This window comes from Mus pahari, chromosome 16 (genome assembly GCF_900095145.1).
Source record: "Mus pahari chromosome 16, PAHARI_EIJ_v1.1, whole genome shotgun sequence".
Taxonomy (NCBI): Eukaryota; Metazoa; Chordata; class Mammalia; order Rodentia; family Muridae; genus Mus; species Mus pahari.
The window spans coordinates 17,023,273-17,034,830 of NC_034605.1; the positions used below are offsets into that span (position 1 = coordinate 17,023,273).

General features: G+C 41.5%; 1 protein-coding gene across 1 annotated transcript in view; it reads left to right on the forward strand.

Annotated features, from left to right (window-relative positions):
- Positions 1 to 1,595: 1,595 nt before the first annotated feature.
- Heatr1 (HEAT repeat containing 1) overlaps positions 1,596 to 11,558 on the forward strand; it is a 44,705-nt gene continuing 34,742 nt past the window's right edge. Inside the window, exons 1-9 of the mRNA XM_021215483.1 lie at positions 1,596 to 1,695; positions 1,954 to 2,127; positions 2,546 to 2,762; positions 5,041 to 5,182; positions 6,818 to 6,919; positions 7,243 to 7,383; positions 8,516 to 8,727; positions 8,837 to 8,970; positions 10,394 to 10,496. Coding sequence (XP_021071142.1) covers positions 1,986 to 2,127; positions 2,546 to 2,762; positions 5,041 to 5,182; positions 6,818 to 6,919; positions 7,243 to 7,383; positions 8,516 to 8,727; positions 8,837 to 8,970; positions 10,394 to 10,496 — 1,193 coding nt within the window. The 5' untranslated portion in view covers positions 1,596 to 1,695; positions 1,954 to 1,985. The remainder of the gene's footprint in view (positions 1,696 to 1,953; positions 2,128 to 2,545; positions 2,763 to 5,040; positions 5,183 to 6,817; positions 6,920 to 7,242; positions 7,384 to 8,515; positions 8,728 to 8,836; positions 8,971 to 10,393; positions 10,497 to 11,558) is intronic.

Genomic DNA, 11,558 nt, shown 5'->3' on the forward strand with positions numbered 1-11,558 from the left:
TTTGATCAATAACAGTGACCTGCCTGCAAGATATGCTGGTACAATGATGGCACAAAGTTTAGGTTGGATTTAAGGGCCAGTCCATGCCTTACACTGCTCAGTGACCAAGAATCTGAGATTATATAGGCTAGGGAACTGGGGGAAACCCAACTATTGTTCTAATATATATATATATTTCCCTGGATAGCCCTGACTGTCCTAGAACTCATTTTGTAGACCATACTGGCCTCGAACTCAGAAATCCGCCTGCCTCTACCTCCCGAGGGCTGGGATTAAAGGTGTGCGCCACTACGCCCGGCTCATTTTTGGACCTTCTTTACCTCATAATTCTTTGTCAGGACTTTTTTTTCTTCTTGTAGGTCCTTTGCATATATATTTCCGTTTCTGGTTTTGCATTTTTATAAGATCTCTGTGTGTATAAGCAGGCATGGCTCTGTGTGAGCTTTTTCTTTGGATCTTTTTTCTTTTGTTTTGTCTTATTCTGATGTTTGTTTTTATTTTACCTATTGCCGTAGTTGCCATCGTACGTTTGTATTCTAATAAGAAAGAGAAAAAAACGGTGTGGATTTGGGTGGATGGGGAAGTGGTTGGAGAATCTGGGAAGAGTTGTGGAAGGAAACTGTAACCAGAATATGAAAACAAAAACATTTTGTGTATTTTTTTGTGTGTTTGTTTTTGTTTTTGAGACGAGGTTTCTCTGTGCAGCTCTGGATGTTCTGGAATTCACTCCATAAATCAGGCTTGCCTCGAATTCAGATCCGACTGCTTCTACCTCCCTCGTGCTGGAATTAAAGAAGTGAGCCGCCACTTCCCATCTTGAAAAAAATTATTTTCACTTGAAAAAAAGAAAATGTCATGTTTATAATAATAATAATAATAATAGACATAAGAAAAACAGCACTCCCTAGGAATGCAGACAAGGCAAAGGTGATAAGGTTGTCATTAGCTGCGTTCAGCGAGTGCTTACTACTTACAGGGCAACCAGACTGCACTGGGATCCACAACCTAAGTCAGGTTTGTGCCCTCCTCGTGTAGCATTAGAATTAGAAACGCGGCTTCCCGCGCCTCAGCCCCTTGCTGGCTGGATAATCATCTCGTGAATGACCTGACCCTGCTACACACCCGTAAAGCTCCAAAAGCCGGTTGGGGAAACTGAATCCCAGACCTAAACCTCAGGGCACTAAGCGAGGCGTCGGGAACCCAGAGAAGAGAGCTGTAGCAACAAGGAGCGGAGAGGGCGGGGCTCCTAGAGGGGCGGGCCTTATAGGCGCCTTTCTGGAAAGAAGGGACTCCAAGGGGGAGGGACTGTGGGCGGGGCTTAGCACATTTCCGTGAGGGTGGGGCTTATAAGAGGGGCGTGGAATAAACGTGCTGTCTTGGAAAGAGGTGCGCATGGAAGGCGGAGCTTAACTGGGTGAGCGAGCGGAGGGTGGGGCTTTGAGGGTCAGGCACGTGGAGGGGAAAGTAGGCGGGGAATTAAATGGCTGGCCTGGAAAAATAGGCGGAACTTAGCGTCAGGGAGGCGGGGCCGTTGCAAGGCGTTTCCTACAACGTTGTCCCCTTTCTCTTGCCGTAGTGGGAAGCCGGAAGCTCCTATGAGGCGTGCTTGAGAGTTCCGGGACCGTGCCGGCACCATGTGGGAGCTGATCTGAGGAGTTGTTAGCTGTCTAATCCTGCTGAGATTCCGAGTTCACGGTGAGGAGGAGCACGGCGCGGCTAGGCGCGGCCGTGGCTTGGGAACGGGTGGCCGTGGTGCAGAGCTGGGGAGAGCTGGTGCTGCCGAGGCGTGGTTAACGCCGTTGCTGTGGGCATTGAGCTTGGTGGGTCCTGGAAGCAGGTTTCTGTGGCCTCGAAAGGACCGAGCGCCGTGTTGCCAGAGCATGAGCCCTGGCCCGCCATCTGTTGAGCCGCCTGAAGTTTCCTAAAAACTTTATTCCCGCCGTTCGTTCCTAGCCGGCGTTTTGAGACATCCGCCTCCCTGCAAGATGACGTCCTTAGCCCAGCAGCTCCAGCGACTCGCCCTCCCTCAGACTGATCCCAGCCTCCTGTCGAGACGGGAAGTTGCCTCGCTGTTATTTGACCCCAAGGAAGCGGCTACAATCGACAGGGACACCGCCTTTGCCATCGGTGAGCCACCTTTCACTTAGCAAAGCTCCCGGAGCAATGATATGGGGGCTGCTATTTTCTCGTCTGTTTGTTTGCGCTGTTCGCTTCCCGAGCAGTGCCTTGTTTTCTTGGTAAGGGGTGTGGGACGGGGGGGGGGACAGCTATATTACTAGATGTTTGAATGTATTTTTAAATAATGGCATATGGACTAGATGTAGTTATAATGACTAAAAAGAAGGGCTCGGCTGGAGTTCTTGTCATGAAGTACTTTCTTTTCTCCTAGCGAGTGGGATCAGATTTATCCTGTATGTTAACAACTAGAGCCAGTGTTTGAGAGTGTATGACACGTTGTAACGGAGTTCATGAGCTTAGGGTTGAGGAGAACAGGAGCATCTGTGGAGTTTGCTTACAAAGAAGTTACAAGCGACTCTCCTCCTAGGATGCACTGGGCTGGAGGAGCTTCTTGGGATTGACCCTGCCTTTGAACAGTTTGAAGCGCCATTGTTCAGCCAGCTGGCAAAAGGCTTGGAGCGCAGCGTCCAGACCAAAGCCGTGAACAAGCAGCTGGATGAAAATATTTCATCGTTCCTCCTTCACTTGTCTCCTTATTTCCTCCTGAAGCCAGCGCAAAAGTGCCTGGAATGGCTGATTCACAGGTAGCTAAACCTTCAAAAGTTGCCAACACTTGGTAAACTAGATTGTTAGCTTTCGCAAACTTCAAAGGTTGATAGCATGTCTAGAATGTCAAGTAAACATTCTCTTATATTAAACATGCTTTTCCTTGAATAGGGTGCCATTAGTTCCTGTCTAGTGTGTTTAGGGTTTGTTTGATGTTTGTTTGTTTGTTGAGACACGGTCTCAGTGTGTATCTCCGGCTGATCTCAAACTCACAGAAATCTGCCACCTTCTTCCCCAGGGCTGAGGAGTGAGTCATTGTCTTTGACTAGTTTTGTTTGGGGGATAAGGTCTTATTACATAGCTCTCATTTGTTGTTATTGTTGTTGGGTTGGTTTGGTTTTGGAGATAGGGTTTCTCTGTGTAGTCCCAGCTGTCTTAGAACTCAGTGTGTATGCCAGCCTTGCCTCACACCCAGAGATCCACCTGCCTCTTCCTCCCAAGTGCTGGGATTAAAGGCATCACCACCACCTGGCTCAAGCTGGTTTTTGACTTACTTCTATTTTTATTTATTTATTTATTTTGCTGTCTGGCCTGGAACTTTCTATGTAGTTCAGGTTTACCTTAGATTTATAAATCTACCTCTTTTTGCCTCCCAGGTCCTGGGATTAAGGCTTTGAAGTCTTGCTCCTACCTTAGCACTGTGATTATAAGTGTGTGAGACCAGACCAGTTCTGGTCTAAGGAGCTAATGCAGCTTGGTATTACAGATCCATTAACATGGGGGCAAAACTTAAAGTTCTTTCTTACCTCTCTAGATGTAAAGAATATCCTTTAAAATATCAACCCAAATCAAGTAATATTAGTGATGTGCATTAAGTATTTACGTACCAGGCCCTTTACGTAGGTGCTAGGAACCAAACTTTGACCTCTGCAAGAGCAACAAATCCTGTAGATGGCCGAGCCGTCACTCCAGCCCCTCTTAATGTAACCTTTATTCAGCAAATGTTAAATGTGATAAAAAAAAATTGTAGGTTGTCCTTGGTTACTGTCTTTTAAATAAATACCTTAATAAAGTTTTACAGAAGATTTAGAGACGTAGCTATGCCAGGGTTTGTTGAGGAATGCTTCATTTAAGTAGGGTCTTAGTTAATACCAAAGCCTGTATAAAATAGATAGAAGGCAAGGTCTGCTACTATTAAAGTCCGTATAGGGGTTTAAGAGATTGCTCATGGTGAAGAGTGCTTACTGTTCTTGAAGAGGGCCTGGGTGGGTTCTTAGTACTCATGTCAGGGCCACTTATAGCTATCTGTAACTCCAGGTCCAAGAGGATCCAGTGCCCTCTGACCTTTGTGGGCAAGTGTATGCATGTGGTACACAGGCTCACATAGGTACAATATATAATACATCTTTTTTTTTAAGTACATGTAAGAGAATAGGAGAATCTTTCTTAACATTTTTAGTGTAGAGAGACTGACAGTTTTTTCAAGTTCATATACAAATTATATAATTTGTCATTTTGTATCTGAATAAATTAATACAATTTTATTAATCTTTTTTTTTTTTTTTTTTTTGCTGAGTATGGTGGCTCATACCTTCAGTTCCAGTGCTTGGGAATCAAAGGCAGGCGGAGCTCTGAGTTCAAGGCCAGACTGATCTACAAAGCAAGTTCCAGAACATTAGGCCACATAGAGAAACCCTGTCTTGAAAAAAAACAATTCCTCTAACCCCAACTGTTTCCCCCCCCCCACCCCCCACCCCCCACCCCCGCAAAAAAAACCTTTTGGTTTTGGAAACATAGTAGTTAGAAAAGCTGTAGACAGTGACTGGAGCACAGAGAAGCTCAGTGGTTATTGTCCTTTTAGCCTGCTAGCTTTCTGTGGCTTAGTGGAGACTGCACAGTTTCATTAAAGTTGAAAGAAAGTGAATAGAGTATAAATTTTGATACTGAACATTCAAAATGTTACTACCTCCAAATTGATTCAAACCACATTGACTCTAACTTGGCTGCAAATGTAGGGCTTCTTGTGTTTATCTCGTTGTGACTGATGCTGGCCCTAGCTCTTTGTACTTCATGGAGACAGGATTTTGACTTTTAGAAGCATGCATCTTTCAGACATGTTGATACAGTCTTGGGAAGCAGGGACAGGGGGATCTGTGAGTTTGGCCATCCTGGTCTTGTCTGCATAGCAAATTCCATGCCAGGCAGGGCTATCCAGTGACACTGTGCCAAAAGAAAGAAAAAGAAAAAAGAATAAAAAAGAAGGACCTGTGAATTTTGTATTTTGTACTGATTTGAATTGTTTCATATTTTTCTTAGGTTCCACATCCATCTTTACAATGCAGATAGTCTCATTGCTTGTGTTCTGCCGTACCATGAGACACGGGTATTTGTGCGGGTGATACAGCTTCTAAAAATTAGTAATCCGAAGCACAAATGGTTTTGGCTGTCTCCTGTTAAGGTAACATTGTTTAATGACATGTTCATTCATGTGTATACTTATTATAAATCATGATTAAGGTTTATGGTTTGCTTTGCTTTGGTCGGGCTTTGTTTTGTTGTTGTTTCCTTTTGAGGCAGGGTCTCACTGTGAAGTCCTTGCTGGCCTCAACTCACAGTGATCCATCCCCTTCCTCCTTAGTTGTTTAAGTACTTTTGTTTTGGGAGTAGGGTCTCACTATATGTCTGGTTATGAATTTTTCTTTTTCTGAGAAAGGGTCTCTATATGACACTGCATGGCCTGAAACTCACTATGTAGACCAGGTTGACCTCAAACTCACAGATCTGCTTGTACCAAGAGCTAAAGACAGATGGCAGTGGAGCTGGCAATCAGAACAGAAGAGAATGGATGGGGAGTTTTGAGTTCAACTTAATTTGTTTGGGAAAAGTCAAGCCCTTAATGCTCCTGGGGATAGGCAGTAGTATCTCTGCCATTGATTTCCTAGCTGAAATTCTTTGTCAGTGCCATCTAGAGTTTATTTAGTACCCAACATTAGACAACGCATTTTACATCATACTCTTTATCATCATGGAGTCTCATAAACTCTTTATACAGGCGAGAACAGACTCAAAAAATTTAAGCTACTTGCTAGAGTTCCTATAACTGAAGTTGGCACAGTTACTATATGAGCCCTATTCTTTGTACAGTGCTACTCTGCATCAGTAATTTTGGTACGAAAGAAATTTTTTAAAAGATGGAAGGAGTGAAACTTTTGAAAAACTTACACAAATTAAAGGGATTAGGATTACTTGAAGAGCATCAGGATATTGTTAAAATTGAGAAGGTGTTTGGAATAAAAGGATAGTTACCTGAGAAGAAAGCCTAGTAAGATCTGTCTGTAAGAGAGAGTAGAAGAAAGTAGGTGTATGCCATAGGCAGAAACTTTACTCCATGTGAGCTTGCTGATGGGGCTGGGAGCGGAGCTGATGAGGAAGAGAGCAGACTAACAGACCGTGGACCTGCACCAGGGGCTAGTGACAGCAGGACTCTGAACTCAGCAGTCAGAAGGAACGAGGGAGGGAATCCCCAGTTTTGAATTAAAAAGAAAATTTCAGACTCTGGACGTAAATTGGTTGGACTAACTGGAGTTCAAAACATGCAGCTTCTGATAAAGCAGCTGCTCAAACTGAACATCCAGCCCATTTTCTCCTGATCTTCCACAGACTGCACAGTTATCTAGAAACTAACTCTTTGCAGGTTTCTAAACCTCATTCTCCCAATAAAGGTTACTTGCAGTCTTCATTTAATTGTTTTGTTAATGCTTATTCACAGACCATGTGCAGTAGTAGTTAGTAGCAATAGAGGTTGGCCTGGGTCTATTTATGCTATTACGATATTGTGAGGTATCGTGTTGGCAAAAACCCAAATCCTACTAGTAGAATTATGCAGAGCTATAGAGTTGGGGTTAAATATATACATAGGCAGCACATGCTGAGTGTTTTATACTGAATTCTTTTGCCTTCGTTGTCTCCTGCTCTTTGGAGTTTCTAAGGGTTTATGTATTAATCTCATCACCACCAGTTATAAGGGGAGAGCGTATCTGTGTTGGTGAGCTGCCATATGTTTCTAATAACTTGTTCTTTTTATTAATAATAGCACTCTGGAGTGCCTTTAGCTAGAGGAACTTTGGTCACCCATTGCTACAAAGACCTTGGATTCATGGATTTTATTTGCAGCCTAGTGACCAGATCTGTGAAGGTGAGCCGTGAGTGAATTGTTGAGTGTGTGGGCTCATAAAGTGATTGCTTATTCTGAGAAAGGAAACGTGTTCCGTGGAACCTGGAAGAAGTTGGGGTGTATGAGCAGGTGAAGAATCAGTCTTTTCACCAAAGATATTTTCTATAAAAATAAATTAGTCTATTGCTTGTCAAATTCCAGCTATAGTGATTATTAAGTAGGAACTATCTAAGAATGTCAGGAAGCTTGTCAGGCAAGTCATTCTCAGTCAGTGTTGTGTTTGATACTTAAAGAGCCAGAGTGCTTCAGAAGAGCCTACATGTGTGCTGTGGTCTCTATTTTAGGCTTTCGCTGAGTATCCGGGAAGCTCCGCCCAGTTGAGAGTGCTCTTGGCCTTCTATGCCTCCACCATTGTGTCTGCTCTAGTGGCTGCTGAGAACCTATCAGACAGTGTAGTCGCCAAACTATTTCCATACATCCAAAAGGTTGGTCAAGTACATCATTTTCTAAAGGAATTTGCTTGCTTGTGAAAATTTCATGGAGAAATAAGTGTTTTCAAATTGATAGTTTATTTTGAATGGTTGATAAGATGCAATCTTTTGGTTTAATAGACTTGTCAGTTCTTGAATAAGTGTCTAGTAACTAATATTAGCTCTCACTGTGTCTAGATTTATTTTCTTAGCCATAGACTGTCCTTCAAGCACAGGCTCTCACTTTCCTGTTCTTTTAGCACTTGGCAGAGGCTCTGCTTTTACTTCTAGGGCCCCAGGTTACTATCTTTAATTTAGTATAGTTTTTATCCCCATGAGTGATGAGATGAACAGCACCCTTCCAAAGACATGAGCTTGCAGGTCAGGCAGAGCTTTTTGCCTCTTATTAGGATGTCTGAGTTAGGAGGCTTTTCTGAGGTCCCTTCTCATCCTATAGACTTGTCTCATCCCTGTGCCCTTATAAGAATGGAGGTGAACACCTTGATTTTCCACTTCTAAAGAGTCATTGGTTGTCAGTGTACATTAGGTTTTATTAATCCTTTAAAATGTGCAATGTATTTATTTGTTAAGGTATTTTTAAAATTACATTTTGCTTAAATGGCTTATCCTTTTCATTTGTTTGTTTGTTTGTACATGTGTGTACTGGTGTGGAAGCCAGAGGACAGCATGTGAGGGCTTGTTCCATTCTTCAAGCATGTGGGCCCTGATGATTGAACTCAGTTCATCAGGCATGATACCAAGTGTCTATACCTGCTGAACCATCTTGCCAGCCTTAGGGGGTTTTGTTTTGTTTTTCAAGGCTTTTGCTGTGTGGTCCACACTGGTTTTAAACTCATGTTCATCTTGTCTTGGCCCCTGAGTGCTGTGACAACTGGCTTAGAATTTGTTTTTTGTTGTTTGTTTTGTTTTTATCTTATACATAGAAACATAAGGATTTTTCCTGTACATAAGGATTGTACATAACCCTGCTATGCCATGTAATGTTTCAGTATGTGTAGTTACTATGTTTAACATTTAAATCAAGGCAAACATTGACATTTCTAATTTGTTGTAGTTAAGTAACATGTTAAGTAGAAGAACATAATTCTATATTTTGTCATTTTCTTTATATTTTAAAAACATTTAGGGGTTGAAATCCTCTTTACCAGATTATAGAGCTGCGACATACATGATAATCTGTCAGATTTCTGTGAAAGTAACGATGGAAGATACCTTTGTGAACTCACTGGCATTCCAGCTCATCAAAACATTGACCAAGGTTCCTTCTCAGATCAAGGATGGATTAGGTTGCTTGATAATTCTCTTACAGCGACAGAAGCCCGAGAACCTTGGGAAAAAGTATGTATTACTGTATAGTTAGAGGTCAGTAAAGTTGTTTTGGTAAGTGTGCTTTGTAAAATGCTACTTGTCTAATTTGTGGCTGTTGTGTATGCTTGCTCCTTGAAAGGCCATTTCTTCACTTGTGTGGTGTTCCAGACCTTATAGAGTTACTTCACGGGATCTCCGAGAGCTACGATGTGAGTCCTCTCCTGCGCTGCATGCTTCCCCATCTGGTGGCCTCTGTTGTTCAGCACATTGCAGGTGTGTGCCTTACCTTTGAGTCTGAAAGCTTCCTATGTTTCAGTTAACTTCAAATAGAACAACACCTGTTGATAAATTTAACTATTTAAATTTTCTTCTAATTTAGTAGTTTCTATGTAACTTGTCTAATAAGTGAAAAATCTTTGGGGTTGAGAGCAGGTTCACTGAAGGGGGAACCTGTTATTCTGAGAAATTTCTCAGGGTTCTGTTACTGCGATAGGCTCTGAAGAAATGAGAGAATTTGGCCAAGTGAACTTTTGTTTCCCTTCTAGATACTTATTGATCTCTAGTGTTTCTTTTTTGTTTTGTTTTGTTTTTTGTTTTTTATTTGTTTGTTTTGTTTTGTTTTTTGAGACAGGGTTTCTCTGTCCAGCCCTGGCTGTCCTGGAACACACTTTGTAGACCAGGCTGGCCTTGAACTCAGAAATCCGCCTGCCTCTGCCTCCTGAGTGCCAGGATCAAAGGCGTGTGCCACCACTCCTGGCGATCTCTAGTGTTTCATTCACAGTAAATATCCAGCTTCCAGAAAGTAAGCCAAGAAGATTTCATGCATAAAAATCCAAATTATGAAAGAAAATGATTTTCATTATTTCTCTTTATTTCAATAAACAGAAAAGAAAGTAAATACTTGGCTCTGTTGCTGCTTAGAGAATACTAACAAAAAGTATTCTAAATTATCTTAAATCTAATGAATACTAAGAAAAGCATTTTTAAAACTATGTTGAGTCAGATGTAAAAAAGATTTGCACTACCCGGACTTACCTTAAAGCTTTTATTTTAGTCAAGCCTAGAAGACGGCAACCTTGGTTTAGTCAGGAGGCATTGACACAAAAACGTAGCTTGCTTTTTCTCAGAAATCTAGGTTATAGCCTAGCGTCACTAACTTTTAGTGTGATCTGGGGAAACAATATATAATTTTTGCACTTGTTTTTTTATTGATACCTGTGTCATGGTTATACTTATTGAAAGTATAGAGAATTTCAGGTGAAGGGCAAATGAGAATAATATGCACAGAAATGGTTTGAAAACTGTAAATTACTCAAGACTCAAAACATATATTCAAATATAAGTAAAAGAAGGATAGGGAGATGGCTTAGCTATTAAGAGTGCTTACTGCCCTTGCAGAGGACCCAGGTTAAGTGCCCAGCACCCATATCGGGGAGTTCATCCTTGTCTGTGACTCCAGTTCTAGGGGATCTGATGTCCTCTGGCCTCTGCAGGCACCTGCATGAGCTCCATGTAGGCACATTGTCATACACATAAATGAAGCCAGCTTTTTAAACAAAGAGAAGAGGTTTACAAGCTAGATTCTAGTATCTATGTTTTTATTATTACTAGTAAAGTTTTTGACTATAAATAAATCTAATCATGAACATGTCAAAAAGAATATCCCTAATTCAGTTTTCATCTGTTACATATTAAGGAAAAGAAACTGAAGGGATTGATGGTCAGATCTACAAGAAGCACTTAGAAGAAATACTTATAAAAATACCACTGACGAACAACTTAGACCACCTACTGGCTAGGTAAGTTTGTTCTAGCATGCTTCTGATGTGTGTATTTATGGGTAAGTATACATTTCAGGAATCAGGAGTGGTTTTCTTTTTCTTTTTTTTTTTTTAAGATTTATTTATTTATTATACGTAAGTACACTGTAGCTGTCTTCAGACACTCCAGAAGAGGATGCCAGATCTCATTATGGGTGGTTTTGAGCTACTACCTGGTTACTGGGATTTGAACTTAGGACCTTCAGAAGAGCAATCAGTGCTCTTAATCGCTGAGCCGTCTCTCGAGCCCCAGGAGGGGTTTTCTAGAATGCTTTTTAATATATTTTACACTGTCTATATCATTGCACTAATTGAAGGTATTGAGTCTAACAGTTGATAGCATAAAATGCAAAAACTTATAGAAGGGAATGAGAAGGTAAGAGGCTAGCTAAATATGAGTTGTAACTAAGTTTACAAGTGTTTAAGTTCTTCTATTAATAAATGTGCTGTAGTGCCTGAAATAGCACAGCAAAGCTGATAACTCAGTGACTGTCACCTAGAATCTTAATATTGAGAGTAGGTGTGTAGGCATTTCTGTCTCCCCTTTCATTTCCTATTTGATGGACAGTGCTTTGTGGTGAATAGAATGCTTAAGTATGGTAGTAGACACAAGTTGGAATCAGGCTAACACCATTCTAGTTAGAGTAGTGATTTGGAAGCCAGTCTTCGAGGGTCTGTTTTTGCCACTGTGTTAGGTGAGAAAGGGAATGCCTGCAGTTTGTATTCATGGAGGCTTACTTTACACTCTGGAATCAGAACAGCCTTTAAACTTTAAGCCCTGTCCTACTCTTTCTTACATAGAAAGGGTCATTATTGTTGCTTTCCATTTGACCTCAGGCAAATTGGAAGGTTTCCTATGTCCTAGTTTTTTCATCAGCAAAATCAATATAATTTCTTTTTTATGGAAGTGTGATTATTAGAAACATGATTTATAGGCCGGGTGTGGTGGTGCACGCCTTTAATCCCAGCACTTGGGAGGCAGAGGCAGGAGGATTTCTGAGTTCAAGGCCAGCCTGGTCTACAAAGTGAGTTCCAGGACAG